Consider the following 20,478-nt stretch of genomic DNA (forward strand, 5'->3'; position numbering starts at 1 on the left):
GTGTTGAGAGAATACAGGGAGAGTTGGAAAGTGGCAATACAGGGTGGATATGATCACAGTTCATGGTGCGCATGTATGAAATTCTCAACAAACAAAAAAAAGTCTTCTCTCTAGCTCGGGCTGACATCGAAGAGGTGACGCTAGGGACAGAAGTCAGTGATGAGGCACCAAGTTCAGTCTCAGTAACATCAAGAACAAAGGTATACAAAAATTAACTCAAGAGGATTAGGAGGTATCCATATCTTTAGCACCAGCAGTTATGAGGCAGAGGCAGGAGGATTCCAAGACCAAGGCCATCCTCATCTACAAAGTGAGTCTGAGGCCAGTATAGATTACATAGACCTAGTGCATGAGAACACACATAGAGAATATGAAGTTGTCAAGAGAAAGCTGAATTTTGTGACTCTACAAAAATGCTTCACTGTTAAATGACTCTGAGCATATGGCTTTAGTAAGACTTTTCTTTCATGGCACTCACTTGAATGTATGCTTTCTTGTCATCAGCTTCACTGAGTGTTCCACACAAGAGAATGTGTGACATGTTACAGCAGAAGCTGCTCAACGGCCTCCCAGCTAGGGTTACAGCTACCTTCTTACTGGGACGGGAACAGGTCTTGCACCCTGCATCGTATTATGCTTGAAGACCAGTCCTTCCCTTCTTTGCTTATAGTGAAATCCCACCACCTCTTAACCAGCCAGAGTGGAAGCACACGCAGGACAGCACTCAGACTACCAGTTCTGTAGCAAGTGGTGGGAAAGGGCCACGCGGTGCTTTCAGAAAGCTAACTGTATCTGCTTTAAATGGCCAGCTATATTCTGAGACTATGTGCTCCTAACTGGGGACTGACAGAATAGTTTTAAACTAGTGATTTTAGGAGATAGCATTGTGTGTGTGTGTATATGTGTTTGGGGATGGAGGAAGTTGTTTTACTCACTTGCGAAACTAGTAGTTTGAAATAATTAAATAGTTCAACCAATTAAAATTTTAAGTAGATCTGGTGGTCTTTCAAAATAGGAACTGGCTGAACCCCATGCACATAATGGTTGTCCATTCCAATACCATGGTTACATCATCTTTTATTAAAAGCAGATATATGAATTCTAATGAGACACCAACTTAGAAAGAACACATTTCCATGACCCCTCATTACCACAGGAGTCTGTCATCCTGGGCAGCGCAAACATAACAAACACCACATGTCCACGCAGGCTGCTTCCCTGGGTCCCGCAGCACCACAGAATGTTGTTGGTCTTGACACACACTTTGGCCCACTTACCTTTACACTTTAGTCACACTATGTAACATTCGGTATTTCCATACATTTGAACAGAGCAGACATAATGTGTGTTTTAAAAATAACATTTGGTAGACTCACATGTTAGAAAGAACTATTTCAATTCTCTTTATGCCTTAGCTACTTTTGAGAAGACTGGTTCCATATAAATACATAAGCTGGAACATACATTCAGAAAACCTTACAGAAATCAATGTGAACGGCATTGTATCTGCCCATAACAAATTAACTAAGCCCCACCCCCTCTAACGTTAAAAATAAAAAAGTAGCTAGCCCTTACACTTTACAGTGTTTCCGACCAAATACTAGGTGATCACTGGCATTCTGGGCCAGATGGGTCTGTGTCATTCTGGGATTTGTTCCTTTCTGTCAAAGTGCTCTATATACATTTGCCAAGAAAATTTATATTAAACTTCAAATTACTCCTGGTTGTATCCAGAATATATGTTAGGTGCCTCTAAAAGAAATTTGTTTTCCGCCAACTATGCCATGTTAGTAGTTACTGAGCCAACAGTACAGACTCAGGACTGGCAGGCGCCCGGTGTGCAGGCGCAGGTCAAGCATCTGGCCAAGGAGCGCAATGACTCAGAAACACTTAGTTCTTCTTGGTTTTCTTCAGATAGCGACTCCGCAAAGACTTGTTGACACCCATGGTTATTTTAAAATAAATCCAACGAGGCAAGATTGAGTTTATTGAGCCCTAGGGAGAGAAATGGGGGAGATATATAAGCAAAGCCCACAGCTGAGATAAACTTAAGTGAAACCTATCTGCCATCTTCTATGTCTCCATATTATTATCTTCAGAGATTTAGAAGTTCTTAGGTATATGGTTTGAAATAAAATATGCCTTTTTTAGGATTAAAGATGTGCACCACCTTCTCTGGCAAAGTATTATGTCTTGATGCTAAGAAATCATATAAGAAGAAAAAACACAAACTGTAAATTATGGCTAGGATTTTGAAGCGTACATACCATGAGAGCGTGGATCACATATCCAGTGGTTCGGGTCTGCAGACCCACTGTTTTAATCGCAGACTTCACAAATGTCTCTGCAGAGGGCTTATCCAAAGTCGGCTTCCGTATTTTTGCCAGTTTTGTAGCTACAAAGTACGGCAGGACACTCTAGAAAGAACCGCCCCATACAAAAGGAGAAAAAAACAAAACAGAACATGCTGTTGATTAGAAAGGCTACCGACTCAGAACTGAGCGTGATGCCTGCCTGGGACAGTAGGCATCCTCATGACATCTGCAGTTTGTATCTTTAGAGAAGCAGAGAGACATGCTGCTATCTAAAGCCAACTTCCCAGAACACTGAGAGCAGAAACACAAACGGCAATGCAATGATGACCTATGGATAAAATAGAATTGGAGGCTAGGACACATGAAATGTAAGCATAGGCAAGCATTTCTGCTCTTTAAAAGGAAAGGAAAGGGCAGGAACCGAGGAGCTGATGCTCGGATGGCCTTCCTATCCTGGTAGGAGGGACTCTGCTGTGCAGTCAAGTAGCATGAGCTCTCTGGTGTCTCACGGGGACAACTCTGCTCCATCACACCTGACGAATTATGCCCGTTCTGTGAGCTTTAGTCCTTCACAGGTGACATTGGACTCTGCTGGCCTTCAGTCACTTCTCTTCCCTAGTGTTTTAACGTCCCGCTCCCGAAGTTTTATGAACTGTTAATGTTAAGATGGGATGACATCTTTACCACCACCTTCTGTTTTGGGAAGAGATAAGCCTGGGTGACGAGAAGTCACTTGACAGGACAGGTGTGGGGTGGTGAACCTCAACATGAGCTTTCCCAGGCATTTTACAAGTGTGATGTTCTCTCCTGCATGTGCTCCCTGTGTTTTGGGTGGGACACAATACACAACACAAAGAACCTGTATTAAGTGAGTTCTGGGAGACATGGTGAGGGTTTCCTTCTGTGACACAAAAGACTTCAGGTGTACTGTAGCTCACCAAACAATTGTTCCTCTCACAAGTGTGAAAAGAAGGTGAGACCCACTGGCACCGCTATTTAAGAAAAGGAACAGTGCAACATGTGGTTGAAGCAAAAAGAAAAAAAAATCCAACATAATTCTGTATTCTTCTTACTCCCAAGTATAAGTCAAAGAATATAGCTCACCTCCCTCACTGTGGGAATTGAGCTTTCAACCCACATATTCAGAGTCTACCTGGGCATCCTTTGTCTCCCACACCCTGCAGGAGGCAAGCCCACACTAAGTTACTAGAGCACACCAGAAGCTGGGGTGACTTTGACTATGTAACTTGACTTCTGAGGGTGTATTTATTGAGATTATTAGTGTCCATCACTTTTTAATGAGAAAACTGTTTTGTCAAGTTTTTAGTCCATTTTGTTTCATCAGTATGAAGGCAGACTGGGGAAATCTCAGGTTGACAGACTAAACTGTGGGGTGCAATCGTTACATTGTTGGTTCACTAAAGAGCTGAGCAGGACAGACCATGTGTGAACTCGGATGCTGGTAACAACACGCATGTGCACAGCTCTCCTCATCTTTTTGCTTCCTGGTTACATGTAAGACTGAGAAGGCCTTCCCAGAGAACTCAGTCTACAAGGGGTGCTGGGAAGTCGTGAGCTCCAGAGATAAGCCAGTCTGTAACTATGCCTTAACTTGTGCAGAATGCTTTGCACTTTTCTTCCATCCTCCTGCTCTTTCAGAAAACACGAACAGCATGAATTGAACCATTTTGATATTGCAGAATTCAGTTGCACTGCCTGACTGAACCACATGGTGGCACTACAAGATAACGCATGGCTTTAGGGTTCAGCTAGCTAGTGGTGGGGTTATGAAGGAGCCCCCAGCTGTCAGGGGGTAGGGAAAGACATGTGTACCTGGGAATTCCTAGTCAAGTTATATGTTCCTGACTAAGAAATGGAAATCCTAAGCTGGGAGGTTGTGTCCATCTACCCTGGATATAAAATCAAGGTGTCCGACAGTGGCCTAGTGAAGTATGATGGGTTCAGAGGGCAGGGCTTTGGGTGTAAGCCCTGAAGAAGGTTGAGGAGTCAGCTAGGTACCGACATAAGGAACAACAGGAGCAGAGAGCAGCGGGGAGCGAGGCATTTTCAGGGACTCAAGGAGTTTGGTACAGTCCAAAAGAAAACAAGCCCCAGCACCAGGCACGTTCTGGAGCACAGAGGACACAGCACAGCAGGGCAGTGACAGTCTACTGAGGACAGGACGGGACCAAAGGCAGCGTGGAGCCAAGGCAAAAGGGATAGCAATTCAAATGCAGAGCACTGAACACTACTAAGGACTTTTCCTCTGAGCCAGCATTTCAAATATTCTGAAACTTAAGCAACAGCATCTGTCTCAAAAAAGCAAACCTACTATCTAGCTGTGAAGGTATTAAAGGGAATATGTGAAGTTTATGGAAAACATAAATTAATCTTTTATGTCAAAAGCCATCAAAGTAAATAAATGCCCAAGATTATAGGAAACAAGTCAGAAATATGTCTATAATTTTACAGAAAGTTTTTAAAGCAATAAAACTTAAAAGTCACTTACACCAACAAGTCACCATTACAAGTTTTGCCCCCTCAGAAACAACGTGACCCTGACAACCACAGCTGTGGGCACGTATCCTGATTTCCAAATTTAGCATCTCAAACTGGAAATAATTAGTTAGGCCATAAAGCAAAAGCTGATGATGTTATGTCTGTGCTCAGCTTATTAAATAAAACAGCCCCCGGAGATCACCATTTAGTAGGTTGTTCTTCTCTTGCCCACTGGAGTAGACTGCTTAGACCATGGTCTTCACAGAGCATGTGCAGTGAAGTCTTGATCCAGGGCAGGAGAGTCACTGCACCTGGATGCATGGCAAGCTGGGGAGAAGGATGCCCGAAGACACATGGCAGATGTGAAAGAATCAAACACTGAATCTTAGAACTTCATATGGCAGAGTCAGCTATGAACTAAACATTCTTCGAAAACCTAAAAATGATCAGACCTTTCCATGCTAATGCTTGGGAAAATGTGGATCTGGGGGTAGCAGGCTTTGTTCTTATAAACAAGGTTCTACCCACAGCATCTAATTTTGTTAATGTGCCTTTCTCTAGATTCACTTGCTCCCTCCCCACTTCTCCATCTTATGGTCCAGCAAAGTAAAGAACAAGACGAAGCCACCTCCAGGGCAGCTTCAGCATTAGGCTGACAATAGTCAGCACACAGTTGTTTGCTTTGTTTTCTTTCTTTTGCAAGGTGTGTGTTTCCATCTGTGTCTTCATTTATCGAAACCTTAGGCTCTGAAGTTCTCCAGAGCATGTGGCTAACTAAACACATGCATTACAGTGTTGCTGCTTGCATCCTCTACTTGCAGACTATAAGTCTTTCAATAAAAGCCTCTTGATTAACTCAGTGGTTACAAGAACTCTTTGGGTGACTACTGATCCTACAAAGAACCTGCCTTCAAATACATGGACTTGTTAGTATTTGCAGGAAAAAAAGGGGGAAACTGAAACTACACGACCCCATAATCTAACAATTTGTTTGAATGTATCCTAGAAGATGTTTAGGTACATGGGATACAATCATGTAAGAAAAACAGAGTCTGATTTTACAGAGGGATGTTGGCAAGAGCATTGATGATAGAGACTATTTCTGTAACTAGGCTTAGATAAGGTCGTATATAAGCAACGTTCTGACAGAAGGGACGGAAGCTAGCCCAGAGATATCTGATTGCAGAGCCTTTTAAACTTAGGAACAGCCAAGGGTGGAAATCAAAGCACCATGGGTTATAAAGCTCAAGAGTTTTAATCTGAAGGACATGATTGGATTTTGCTCTATCAGCTCTGGCTACAGTGAGCAGGCACTATCCTAACACTAATAGCAGTAGTGGGTGTTCTAGTTAGTGATACTGTTGCTGTGATAAACACCATGACCATAGAAACTTGGAGAGGAAAGGGATTCTGTTAGCTTACAGTTATAGACAGTCCATCAGCTGGGGAAGGCAGGATAGGACACCAAACAGGGCAGGAACCATGGAAGAATAGTGTTTACTGACTTGCCCTCCCTCCCAGACTCCATCAAGCAAAAAATGCCCTACAGGCCAATCTGGTGGGGCCATTTTCTCAACTCAGGTTCTTTCTTCCCAAATGACTCTGAGCCACATAGTAACCTGATTATCTAGCACGGGAGGCCAACCAGAGAGATGGACCAGAGTAAGATACAATGGCAACTGAGATTAACGTAGTGGCAATGATGTCATGAGTTGTAGTCATCAGTCTGGACACATCTTCAGAACAGACTTGATTCAGTACTCAGTGATCCGATGAAGTTATGTAAGCCTGGATCAGCAAATTCCCTAAACTTTCTCCACCTGCTGAGATGCACAGCACTGTCGACCTTTCGTATTACCATATTCCCAACTACCATACCCAAAACTACACTCTACATACTTCCTGACTGAAGAAATGTGGCTCATGACACACAGGCCTCCTGATTGGCAGTGTTTAAAGATCTGTCTATTCTCTTCTGTGTGCCTTGAGGCAGGGTTGAGTTTTATTTACTTTTGTTGCCCCACTTCTGTCACATAGCAGACTTTAGGCAAATCACACAACTGTGATTTTTATTTTCCAGTCTGTGGCATGGGGTCAGGTTAATATCAAGCTCAAATGAGGTAATAGTGAGTGAGCATGGGGCAAACTGTAGGTGCCCCATAAATGCATGCTGCTTGTGTTTCCTGTCTCTTTTCCATACTTACTATCACTTCCCAGTTTCTGATGTCTTTATAAATATCACATTATTCGTCCCATTTGCTTTCAGGAGTCAGAAATTAAGGATCAAAGCCACATAGAAATTTTGCACAGGTCAGAGGACACTGAGGGGTGACAGCAGAATTCATAATTTTGGGCTGTTTTGCTGAACTCAGTGTCTGTTCCTCACTATCTCTAAGCACACAGACAATGAATGAGGTTTGCACGGAACTAGACTGGACCAAGGGAATAAATACTGAAGTCTCCATGCTTTCGTTTTGACTATGGCAAGTTTGTGAAGAAAGAGTACAGGGTGATAAATTTAAGGCAAACTGTCTAAGGAAGTAGGATATTTGCATGTTTTAAGGAGTCTCCCCACCGATGGCTTACTAGTGCAACAGACAGAGACGCCTGTCTTCCCATGTGACACCCTAAGGAGGACACAGCAGTATATCCCTCCTGTGGTGGATGGAAAAGCAGAACCAGAATCTAAATACAAAAGTGTGTCAGATAAGCCCTGAATGAGGGATGTGCAAGTCAGAAGAACAGGGAGAAGTGCTGTGCTCTTCCAAAATGTTGGTGGCATATAAGACTGACAGAGTCCAGAATGAGAGAAACACCAGAAACAGGAGAGTGGAATATCCAATTCTAGACTGAATGCTTTTCTGGAGAATAAAACGTTACTGTAGAGAGGGCTGGGAACATAGTTTGGTGGCAGAGCACTTGTCTGGCACTTGCCTAGAGGGTCTACAGTCAATCCCCAGCACAGAAAACAAAAGGAAGCTGTAAAGAGCGTTACAGAAGTGAGTACTGTGCTGCATGTTGGAATCCCAGCATTCTAGAGCCAGGGGCAAGAGGACTGAATTCAAGGCCAGCCTGGGCTACATAGTGAGACCTTGTGTCAAAAATAATGTAAAAGACAAAGTAAAAATTGAATAAATAAATATGAGAGCAAGTAAGACAATGAGCACAGATGATGTATTCAGTAACATTGTATCAGCAGCCAGCCTCACCCTTTTAGCGGGCAGGCAGTTATCTAAGAACAGCCTTACTTTTCAGATGCGCACTAACAAACTGGAGGCTAAGTGAAAGTCCATGCAACTTCCCAAGGTCTCTGAGGCTCTAGAGGGAAGCTGGGCAAATGGAAGAGCTGCTCTTCCTCTCCACCAAACCTTTTTGTCCTTGTTTTGTTTTGTTGCTTTTTGAGACAAGGTTTTTCTGTGCAGTCCTGGCTGACCTGACACTTGCTCTGTAGATCAGGCTAGTTTTGGACTCAGAGATCCACCTGCCTCTGCCTCTGGAGTTAAAGTGTGGATCACCACTGCTAGAATCAATTGGTTTTTTTGTTTTTTTTTAAAATAGTTTTTAAAATTATCTCCCAGTAAAAAAGGACTTAGGAAGGAAACCAAGAGGACTGTGGAAGCTGAGGTGGCCCCAGCTATTCTTCACTTACTCAGCGTTTACTGACTGCTAGTGAGCACAGGGCACACTAGGCCCATTCTCCTCATTTAGATCTCATGTGCGTTTTGCTCTTTGAAGGATGTATGCATAAGTTCCTTTTGCTCTTCCTCATAGGTCTTCAAAAAATTTTTAAAAGAGAGAGACCATCAGCAGCACTAGGGTAGTAAGCAGCTTTGTTCAGGCACACGCTGCAACCTGGGAGTGGTGGTTCATGGCTTTTACCCAGCAGGCAGGTGCTTTGTAAGTTCAAGGTAAGCCTGGTCTATACGGTAATACTCAACAAAATAAACAAACAGAAAGCCACTTGGTGTGCAGGCTCAGCAGCAGCAGCAGACAGAGGCACGTGAAGCTCAGGGAAGAAGGGAAACCATAATGCAGTGTCTAAGGCCTTAGACGAGGACTCAGGGAAGATGGACTGACTTCCAGGGCTCAGGGACGGAAGGTGCTTGGAGGCAGTGTGGAACAGTACTGAAGAGGGTTTGGGTGGTTTCTAGTCATGTCAGGGTAATGTCGGGCAGAGCACGCAGAGGACAATCCAAGGTCCGCTCTAGCTTGAACACAAGGAGTAGGCAAGAACACTGAGGCCTCGTGGGTCTGAATTCAATGCTAAGCTTCAGGTACACCACCCGAGGCCGGTGAGAGAAGCCACCAGCACTGATCTGTGTGTTAACAGAAATGGCACCCAGAGAAAAGCCAGCTAAGCTTCAGCTCGGCACGGGCTCTACTCCACTCACTGCTCTGGGATGTAATTCCACAGGAGGACGCCACATTTTCCTTCATAGTTTCCTTTTTCTTGGTAATTCATTCTAAATTTAGACCTCAAGTGAATCTTAGTAAGAAAGACAATGATGGATGAAATTAAATCATTTAAAATTTACTAATGGAAACAATACAAGCTCCTCAAAATAAAATATTTCAGAAGGCAAATACTACTGTGCTTGGGGGTGGTTTCTAGTCATATCAGGTTACTTACTATCAGGCAGAGAATCTAAGAAAATTACCTTTGAGGAAAACAGGCTGTGAGAGGGAGAAGGGACAGTCTCGGATACTATCAGGACTGCTTTCTGGGTTCACACGGCAACCCTAGCTACTTCATGGCACCGAAACACAGGCCGTTTCCAGCCACAGCCTCTAGGGTACTGGTGGAGTTCCCACTGAGCCTCACTGGACCCTAAAAACGACTAAAGTAACAGACTCACCAGAAAGATACCATTGAGTGGCACAGGGGCCTCACTGGACCAGTGTTACCTGGCTTTCTTGTTACTAAAATCCAATCTAAGGGGGATTCCAGTTACCAGCACTACAAATGGTGTCATCATAGGCATAAAATACAAGATTCTACAAAGCCCTGTCTTCCCAGATGTAGCCTATAAATACAGGGAGCTGAAAAATTAAACAATACCAAGTAAGTGGCCAGTAGATACTCCTAGGAAGTAAGCTATGGAAAGGGCTTAGAAGAGGCAGGCCTTTTATGGACCCTAAAGATAAGGGAACATTTCCTTACTCTTCTTTGTGATGGGTGACTTGGCTCCAATACTACTGAAAATAAAAAGACTTAGAAAATACAGCTAGCTAACCCTTGACCCCATCTTGATCATCGACATATATAAACGAGAGTGGCCACAAGCAGCTTAGCATTTTCTGGCTTCTTTATTTCCTAAGCACAATGTATTCAGTAGCCTAGGGGTAGGAACAAGTGCTCTAATACCAAACAGACCTGATCGATCTGGGGAAATGGGTTAACTGTCTTAACCCTAATCCTCATATATGCTAAGTGATCTGATCACAGAAGACCAAACACTGAATGATCTTATTTACAGGGTGGACTAAGAACAGGTAGCTGGTGAAACAGAAAATAGAATGGTTGTTGCTAGGGGCTGGGGAAAGGGAAGGAAAGTGAGCGTCTAATGGTGTTCAGTTTCAGTCTGGGGAGGTGAAGCAAAGTCCCAGAAGCAATGGCGAGCACACTCATGCCCCTCAGCTGTATGCAGAAATCACAACCTCAGCTCTGTGTTATGCGTTTTCTACCACAGTTCTAAACAGCCAGATTGTCTCAAAATAAACTGTATCTACAATAATGATGCTCCAACTGTTTATATTAGCTGTGCTTCAGGTACCCTAGTTAAAATTCTGAGGGGCTAATTTTTAAAAATCTAGACAGAAGAGCATAAAGAAACCATGTCTCTAAGGGAGTGCTCACGTCACAATCACTTACTGAGGAATGTGATTTTCTTTCGTTGCCAAGACAGCAACTGTTGCTGTGGAAACCACACAAAAACAGGGATACTTAACTGAAACAAACTCCACTTACCTGCACAAAGATGCCCTTGCTCTTATACTCCTCATGGAGGCACTGAGAGAAGAAATCTACAAAGGCCTGGGAGGGAGGTGGGGGTGAGAAAGAAAACACATCTATTACATCAGTCTGCCTGGAGTGTAGCCATGGAAACAACAAAATAATAAATTAACCATTTAACACTACTGTTTCTAGTCATTCCTTTCACTTCCAATGCAGAAGAGATAAAAAACACTTTAAAACCTCAGGAGGCTTTTCTGCTACAAATGACATTATCTTACCAAAAATAACATTTGCCAATTTTTGACTTAATGAGAAAAGCCTCCTCCAAATTATTTTCCAAAGAAAAGAAAAAGAATTTTTTTTCATTATGTAACAAAGGATTTGATTCCACTTTCTATTTGCTACTCCAAGAGAAAACCAGAGTGAATTCTGTTCAGTTCTGTTTTGCTGCTGGGCCCTGCGAGCTCGGTCTGAACAGTGAGGGTGAGAGCCCATCTGATAATGCAATTGTAAACCTGCCTGGAAACCATCGGCCATTCTCCAGTGCAGACTCAGAACCAGGCTTAAAATGTCAAGTTCAAAGACAGCCCAGTGAAGGTCTCCACTGGTAAGAGTTGGCCCTCCATGGAGATTTCCAGATTGTGGAGTTCTAACACTAGATGTTTTAGCCACAAAGAAACTATGTAGATGGGGCTGTGGGGCTGTGCAGGACTTAGAGGACAGTAGTGACTGAGGTTTTTCAATGAAAAGGTGTGCTTTGCATCTTTCCTTCTCTGACGTATTATATTACCTATTATATATTATGACTTACTTATTTTCCCCTAAAGGCTTGCTTAATTTCAACAACTAAAATGGTCATTCAAAAATGTTTCATGCCTCATGAAGTAACTGAAGTTGGGGTGATTGGTCTACGGAGAGGAGAAGATTCAGTAATGCGAGGATGTGAATAACAGTAGTGTTTGGTGACAGAGAGTTCTGGAAAATTCCCATCACACTCTAGACATGACAGTGACTGGGAATTCTAGATAAAGTGGCAGAACATTCAGTCTCCATTGGTCTGTTTCTTGCCTGCTGAGACTGTCTGTGGTACTGCCAAGATGCACTTCCTTGCTATGTGAAGGTCATGTTCATGTTCCCAACATTCCACCTTAGGCTCTTCAGTATCAGGCTCTAACCAACAGGGTGGACTGGCTTAGGCTTGGTGTCTTTGGAAAGCTAAGTCTCCCTGTTAAAATCAGTAAACTACCAGGGACCAAAAATTAGACCATCAGTGGCTGTGACACCCCGCCTGCCCTCAGTTGATGGCAAACTATCAAGTGTAGCATTTCAACAAAGTTAACTGGCCAGACTGAAAACCACCCCTCCGTCTTAAGTTGACATAATTCACTGCGGTGCTTGTCACCTTGGTTGCAGAGTAAACGGTCAGCAGTGGAACCGGGAGCATGCCACTGGCAGAGGAGATGTTGAGAATTACCCCTTTAGATCTGGAATTGAAAACACATTGCATAAACAGAGGGAAATAATAGGCATATTTGCTTGTGAACTCCAGTCAAGACAGAAACAGTAACAGGGCTGCTGATCTAACACTCAGCTCCCTGCCTCTCATGAGCATTTGGAATGTCTGCCCGGTGAACGAAGCAATAATTCAATGAGCTAAAAATAGCTCTTCTTTACGATGAGCTCATTTTCCAGTCTTAGTAATCCAGTGCATGACTGGATCAGCTAGATAGTCTCCTTTAGTTGTCTCTGTGCTTTCTAGGGTCCTCTGTGGCCACAACATCAGGAATCCCTATTTAGATGGTAGGGCTATATTTCAATGGTAGAATGTTGCTTCTTATGTGCAAGGCACTGCAGCCACTGTCTGCAGAGCAAAAACCAACTAAGCCCCACACAGACATGTCTGCTGACTCATTGTCCCACTGTCCACTCCAACGGTGTGTGTAAACACTTCCCCCACACACGGTCCTGAGCCTCTAGACCCCAGAGCCCCCTTTGTTCACATGCAGTCAAGTCTTTCAGAAATCTTTATAGCAATGGTATCATCCCTACGCCTTTGTGGGCTGTGAGTATTTGGGCAAAGAACGGACTTGAAAATCGCACGAGTCTGTGCTTCATTAACTATTACACTGCCAAAAGACAAAGTCCAACTTTTTCCTGTGACTTTTAGAGATTACTGAAAGTTGTCAGGCAACTTAGGCCAAGCAGAAATGTCTGCCTCCACAAATAAATAAAGATTAGTTTTTAAAAAGCAATGCATAAACACCCGAGATGTAGCAAGTACGTGGAGGCACAGCAAGGCGTGGGAAGGAAAGATGACCTTAGAGACATGGGAACTAGCTGCCAACTTCTCTCACTCACACTTCCTGAGGCACCCACCACCCTTCTAGTCCAACAGCACTGCGGATGGAGCGCATGGGCCATGCATCTCAGCCTAGTCCTCCTTCCCAAACACTAAAACGTGGCCCAGGCGCCTCTGTCGCATTCTTCAGCCTCCTTCCTGGATTTCTATTCTTAAATCCTGTTTTCTTTTGTTTGTTTTTCAGTATTTAGGGGAAGAGGAAGAACCCAGAGCCCTCTCATGTAAAATAGCACAGGAAACATAACTAAATAGCATTATGAGTTCTTTCAGACACAAATCTGAGAAGAAGTAACACTCTATGGCCATCACTCCATCTGCCAGCCTTAAGACATGATGCCCACTGCAACCACCAAAGGGAAGTCGGGGCCTTTGCTTCATGGGCATCACAGGAGTCTGGTCAGCTCTTTATAAAACAGAAGTCCTTATTAGTAACACGCACTCTCCTAAGCAGTGAAACCTACTAACATCCTCGTGATCAAAATAAAATCTCAAAAATGGTATTAAAAAATTTCAAAGTTGGTACCCTTTTTCTAAGGCAAGTAGTAGTAACAACAACAACAACAACAACAACAACAATAATAATTTTAACCAGGAGTTAGAATTCAGCCCTTTTAGATTAAAAGAATAGCAATTAACACCTAGTTATTTCATCTTCTACACCTATAAAAATTTCATTGATGAAGGTGAAACAGAACAATCTTTTATTACAATCAAAGAATGTTCCTTTCGTAAAAACTGAACAAAAAAAAAAAAAAAAAAACACATCAAAAATTATCATTTTAGGGTGCTAAAACTATTCCCCAATTAAACTGTACTAACAGCTGTCCAGTCTAAATATGCTGAAAATGACTGAACTGCACAATTTAGACAGGTGTGTACAGCGTGTAACACAAGCTAGTAAATCTGTAAAGTACAAGACAAACCTGTTTTTATTAGAATATACAGCCTTAGGGCACCCAACAGCCTATTAGAATGCCGAGTGAGGTGGACTCACAGTGCTGTGGCTACTCTAGCAAACCAGGCTTCCCGAGGAGCAGGTCCAACCTCACAGTCACTTGGCATTAACCTTTAGCCAGGAGCGGCTCTACGGTCAGGTGTAAGGACAGAGAACTTGTGTAAAGTCGGCGCAGGTGATGCTGTCCCTGAAGCTGCGGCCTGCCAACCACTGCTTAGGGCCAGACTGTATGCCATTGCAACCCTGCTAGCCGGGCAGACTGCATATGCCCTTGAACAAAAGTCACATTCTTCTCTCTGGTTTTCACAAATGAAATATAAAAATTGAAGGTAAAGGTTAAAGTTTAGCACTATGAGTTCAACAGAGGAAAAGTCACTTAAAATAATAAAAACTCTTTTCTCATTTAAAAAAATATTATCAATAATCCAACATGTCACCATGATGCAGTCATTATCTTATTAATTTACTTCTTGGGGTAACAAAGCTCTTTGTTTCTCAAATATTCTACTGTAGGCGCTGGAGAAATTGCACACTGGTTGTTCTTACAAAGACCACAGGCAGCTCACAGCTATCTGTGAGTCTAGTGTTGAACAGTTAATGCCTTTTCTGGCTACATGATGTGTACAGGCTTGCATACAGGAAGCATAGCCTCATATAAATTAAAAATAAATAAAAGTCCAAGAGAAGAGACAAGAAAAAAAATTACTAGTAGCTAGAGTTACTAAGCAAAACATTTCAAGTACTTAATAAAAAAGTATTTATATTTCAAAATAAATCAAAATGTAAAATTTCAGACTAAGTGCTATATAACTGTATCTAACTGACAGCAGAGAAAGCACCCCACCTACCAATCTGTCCTGCTGTTGAGAACACACATGTGTGTATCAAAGACTTTTCTATGACCCCTCCCATAACAGTGTTCAAATCTATCTTCTCGAAGGAAAAAATACTCTATTTTGTCTGTATCCCAAGTTGAACACGAGTGTGTCCTGCAATAATCCCTATGATATATGTCTCCTCACATGGAGACAGGTGAGCATTTGGACCACAGAGGACTCATCTGTACAATCAACTACTTTGTCTAGCTCTAATCCTCCTTCTAAGCAGAATTAGTGACGTCAAACAGTTTCCATGGCACAGCCAGGCTCATAACAACTCTGTTATATCAAGCAGAAGGGCAAAATAGGCTATGCTTAATTGCACACAGAGACAAACATAAGCCAAACTGGTTAACCTTTCATTTTCTGGAGGCTTGGGAACAATGGAAGCACATTAAGAATTTCTGCTGAAGTTCATACTTCAGCACATTTTCTAGTTTGTTGTGACAATATCAGATTAACAAATAAAGCAACCTTTTCTCTGGTGCAGTATTCGTAACTGACCTCACTGCTTACATGACGGAGACTTGGTGGTCAGATTATTGAGGCTCTACCAGAACTAGAATGCTGCAGAAACAAAGCAGAATAATCTTCACTTCAGGACACGCCCCTCCACCTCCACAGTCACTTCTGTTGTCCCCCCAACCCCCAGGCCAATCAACAGGCTCGTCCAGCCCTGTAAAACTCAGCAGCTTTCATTTAGTTTCCTTACAGCTATGTAAGGAAATCTCTAGGACTCCCTTTAATTGTCACCTGAATTTTTTTAAAATCGCCAAGCTTTTGTTCTACAAATGTCTCACCAATCTGCTGGGCTCTTGTAGCATCCCTGTCCTCACCTCTATAAAAATACTGTTGCCCTGGGGTAATAATGTTGTCGTTTGAAAGAAGCCACTGAAGCCCCGGCTTTGCCCTACTCTGCAGCAGAGGAGGGAAGGGCGGGAGCCGGAAGGTACAGGGTGCTAACCAGCCAGGACTGTGAACCTCGGACTCAGTCTCGCTCTTTACATTTCCACTACACAAGAGATACCACACAAGTGCACTCTTTAGGGTCGTCAGAGTTTTCTAGGCTTACACGGAAAACAGAAATTGGTGTAGACAGTTCTCTAATTGACTCCTAAGAACACAGAGAAACTATCAAAACAGTGTTCAATGTCAGAGAAGGTCAGGCATACAATTAGAATCAGCAATCAAATTCTCACACTATACAAATATTGCTTTGTTGAAGAAAGTTTGCAAACATTTAGCACAAGGAAGAATTACCTGCCCTAAAACGCCATAACATGTCACAATTCTACCTTAAGCAGTACAATATGAAAGAGGCTATTTTTAGCCTTTTCACGGTTGTTATGGCAACCACCTCCTGGCTCCAGCTGTACACAATGTTTATAATTCCAGGGAAGTAGAGAGAGCAAGTATCCCAATAATGTGATTATGCACTTTCTGTATGTACAGTGCTAATACCTTAGTCTGATTATTGATACTTGTTTAGTGATAGTTAGTTGGCTATAGTTCTAGAATGCTTGGAAAAATCTCATACCTCAATCACTGAAAGGGAGGAGGGAGAAGAAACCAATAACAAAGGCTCTTTCTAAAGGACACTGCTGTTACTCAATGAGAATACCAATCCTATTGGAAACTACCATAGAAATAGGTCACTTTGGGGAGCTGTAGGGAGCAGCTAGAATGAAGTCATGTATAGGCCGTAAGTAAGACCACTTTTGGTCACCTGTTCACCTGCAGGTTTTCCTTCCTTTAGCAAACAACTAACATTTCTGGCCTCCCTTGCAGTAAGTTGCATCTTGTGACAGGTGGAGTTCTGGACAACAGAAAGTGGTAAACACTCCTTCCAGGGCCAATCCACTGTACTGGCTGGTTTTGTGTCAACTTGACACAAGCTGGAGTTATCACAGAGAAAGGAGCCTCAGCTGGGGAAATGTCTCCATGAGATCCAGCTGTAAGGCATTTTCTCAACAAGTGATCAAGGGGGGAGGGCCCAGCCCATTGTGGGTGGTGCCATTCCTGGGCTGGTAGACCTGGGTTCTATAAGAAAGCAGGCTGAGCAAACCAGGGGAAGCAAGCCAGTATGTGACATCCCTCCATGGCCTCTGCATCAGCTCCTGCTTCCTGACCTGCTTGAGTTCCAGTCCTGACTTCCTCTGGTGATGAACAGCAATGTGGAAGTGTGAGCTGAATAAACCCTTTCCTCCCCAACTTGCTTCTTGGTCATAATGTTTGTGCAGGAATAGAAACCCTGACTAAGACACCCATGAGACCTCCCCTAAACTCATCCTGATTTTCTTCCTTTACCTGTGTGAAGAACTCTTTCTTAAGATAAGATCTTAAAGATCTGTGACAGAGCCCCCTAAATGGAACAAGCCTGAGATTCCTCCAGGACAAGGTAGAGAAATAAGGGGAAAATAAATCCTTAATTTGATAAGCTTCGAAGGAAGGGGTTAATCTATTAATGCAGCTAGCACAGCCTGACTAATACACCTAACAGCTCCTAAAGCTCCATGGACACAGATGTCCCTTCTTCCAACACAAAGTGCTAATACACTCTAAATACATGTCTAACTAGTGCTTAGTAAGTGCCCCCCCCCCCAACATTTTCACGATTCCAGCTTTCCACAGCTTCTGATGGCTTTCTACCAGGCCATTTCTCAACCTCAGTTTAAAATCATTGTATTCTCCAAGCTGGGTTCTGCTGGATAAGCATGAATTCTCCCCTCATACCCTTCCTTCATGCCCAGGGTCAGCTTTGACTGGGGTGGTGCTGTGGGGCCAGCGATGGCCCCGGTCTCTAGCTCTGCCTCTGCATCCTGCACCCCACAGCATCTCATCTCACTAAGCTCAAGGGGTGGGGTTACTTCCACTAACCGAGTACACTGGGCTGGACATCTATGAATCCAGTACTTTCTACTCCAGGAAAGGACTTCATTGCTATTATTTCCTTTCACAGTTTTACCAACATACTTTAAAAACATTCTTTCATAATACTTCTATAGCTTATAATTTTGATTCCTTGCTTTTTTTAACTGGTGAAGATGTAACCTGGAATGCTAGGCAAATTATGTAATACTGAGCACCTACTACAAATCCAACGCTTTCTTTCTTTTTTTTTTTATTCTCCGCCCACCCCATTTGCTTGTTTGTTTTTTTTTTCAAAGATTTCTTTATAATGTCATTTGTAGATGTCAAAATTCAGATTAAGACAGATGTCAAGACCCAAACATGATCCTTGTTGGACTCTACTCTGTCCCTAAGTCCTAAGGTTCTGGTATAACCATTGGTGTGACCACTGCCATCACATGTCCTACCATCAGAGCACATCCACACACTATCAGTCAATCCTCAGCTCAACAGCTTTAAAGGTAAACTTTACTAAAATAAGGCAATTGGAATAAACACATTAGTACATGTAAAACAGAATTACAACAAATGTTGCTGAAAAAATTTCTCAATCACTACACATGACCAAAAGGTGGACTTCTGGGCCCCATTTCCTCACATTCCACGTGGTGGAATGAGGCCGAGGGCGGACTCAGTGCAAACTGCATTCCTTCCTGGCCCTTTGACAGAAGTGGGTACTTGATTTCTCCTCTGTCAAAGTTTTGATGGAGCCCAAAATGAAAATACAAAGTGGGCCAACATTCAAACCCAGCTCTTTGGCAGATTTTCTTTGAAGGCCTAAGTAACAATTCTTCTGAGAAGGAAACAAAGTTTAGTTATATTTTACATTCAATGCTATCTCACATGTGGAAATGCAACCACAAATTACTCAACAAAACAAAGACATTTAGGGTATTCTACTGGCACCCAATTCCAACTGGCCCTTCCTCCCAGAGTTAGTGTGACAGTTGGTCCCTTCACATCATGTCCTAGTCCCTCATGCATCCATTCCCCCAGCAAGAATGAAAACACCAGGAGGCACAATTCAGGACATTCCACTGATTTAAGCTCTAAGTAGCTACAGCTTTAAGGAGGCATTCCCAGGAATATCCCAGGAACTCTATCCACCCCCTCAGAATAGCAGGCAATTGAGTTAGTGATGGTGACTCAGGCTGGCTTTTTAATCCCGATCTAAAGGAACCACCACAACCCTAGAGAGGGAAATAAAAAAGTCTAGTGGAAAAGGCCTCCTCCACCAATGACTCATGCTCCACTGTGTGACTCGCCTGGTGCTAAGACAGAGTTGGGTTCATTAGTCACTTTAATGAAATTCTCAAAGAAAGGATTCTCCCTATAAATAATTATGAGCTCTGCAACCACAGTGTTTGTGTGTTAGCGTGTGACTCACCTTTCTACCATGCCAGGCAGCACCAAGCGTGTCACCTGCGAAAGAGAAAACAAAACATCAGTGATGGCTGAGGACACAGTAACAACGGAGTGAAGGACACCCACGCACAGCAAAGATAAGGGACTCATGAAGCCAGCCATCATTCTATAGAGAGAGGCTTATTTTATACACTCTGTGTAATTATACTGTGTTTGAATATATAAAGAGAATGCACTGGGAAAGTTCTCAGTGGGCATGGCTAAGATTAGCCTTGCCTGCAAAGTAAGGCTGGCATGGGCACCTTCAAATAACTAGGGCTCTATGGTAAGTGGACATCTCTTCAATCCTTCCCAGAAAAGACTAAATGCTACCTCATGTAACAACATCTCGCCCACCAAGCTGACTGGAGCGCTCTCATCTTAAGGCAACAAGTCATCTTTTCTGAAGGCTTTGGGGAGGAGCATGCTGGCAAGTGAGACGTGAGTAAAAACCAAGTGCATTCATTTCTTCTGAGGTCCACAGTTGTGAGTTGAACACACCCACAACCATCTGTGGCCTCTAGTGACCAACTATAAAAGGTGACATATGCAATTTAGCAACTTCATAATCACTGGCCAAAGACACACAATGTGACACAGGTGACCACCAAATTCTTTTGGGGGATACCATTCTTCAAGAGAAGTTAGAAGTGCAATCTTAGTCAAGATGACCACATAGCTAAACAAGTCTTTATTCAGCTTATGTTGTTATCTAAGCAACACAAGAAGTTGAAAGGCTTGTTAAGTGTGACATTCTGAGCCTTTTATCTTGAGTAATATTAACCACCAATTAAAATGACAGTATTTTGATAAGAGATTGTTTTTCATGGAAACAAGTGTGCTATGTGAACACAGGAGTCGAAGATCAGATCCAGGGATGGCGCATGCACTTGTCAGTGAGCAAGTTTAAGTTGTCACCGTATCAGTAATATAAAATATGGGCCAACCATCATCAATTTCAAAATAAAGAAATATTTTCAGAGTTTAGGCGGAATACTTTGTCAGAAGTAAAGATGTGACCAGATCTGGCCCAGATGAAAAAGGAGAAACTGTAAGAGCAAGTATAGGCTGGAGCTTCTGGTCCCCCTCCTTTTTACACAGTCTGTTTTCATATGACTCCTCACAGGGTGACACAGAAGACTGTCAGCTGTCCTCCAGCATTTTCTCTTTCCTTGCAGATGACAGTTCAGAGCACACATCCT

General features: G+C 42.9%; 1 protein-coding gene across 1 annotated transcript in view; it reads right to left on the bottom strand.

The window, feature by feature from the left end:
• Positions 1-1,057: 1,057 nt before the first annotated feature.
• Positions 1,058-20,478, bottom strand: part of HSD17B12 (hydroxysteroid 17-beta dehydrogenase 12) — a 124,500-nt gene continuing 105,079 nt past the window's right edge. Inside the window, exons 7-11 of the mRNA XM_080931759.1 lie at positions 19,260-19,294; positions 12,173-12,254; positions 10,783-10,848; positions 2,268-2,417; positions 1,058-1,995 (exon numbers count right to left, since the gene is read on the bottom strand). Coding sequence (XP_080787885.1) covers positions 1,891-1,995; positions 2,268-2,417; positions 10,783-10,848; positions 12,173-12,254; positions 19,260-19,294 — 438 coding nt within the window. The 3' untranslated portion in view covers positions 1,058-1,890. The remainder of the gene's footprint in view (positions 1,996-2,267; positions 2,418-10,782; positions 10,849-12,172; positions 12,255-19,259; positions 19,295-20,478) is intronic.

Source organism: Micromys minutus (genome assembly GCF_963924665.1).
Source record: "Micromys minutus genome assembly, chromosome: 17".
Taxonomy (NCBI): Eukaryota; Metazoa; Chordata; class Mammalia; order Rodentia; family Muridae; genus Micromys; species Micromys minutus.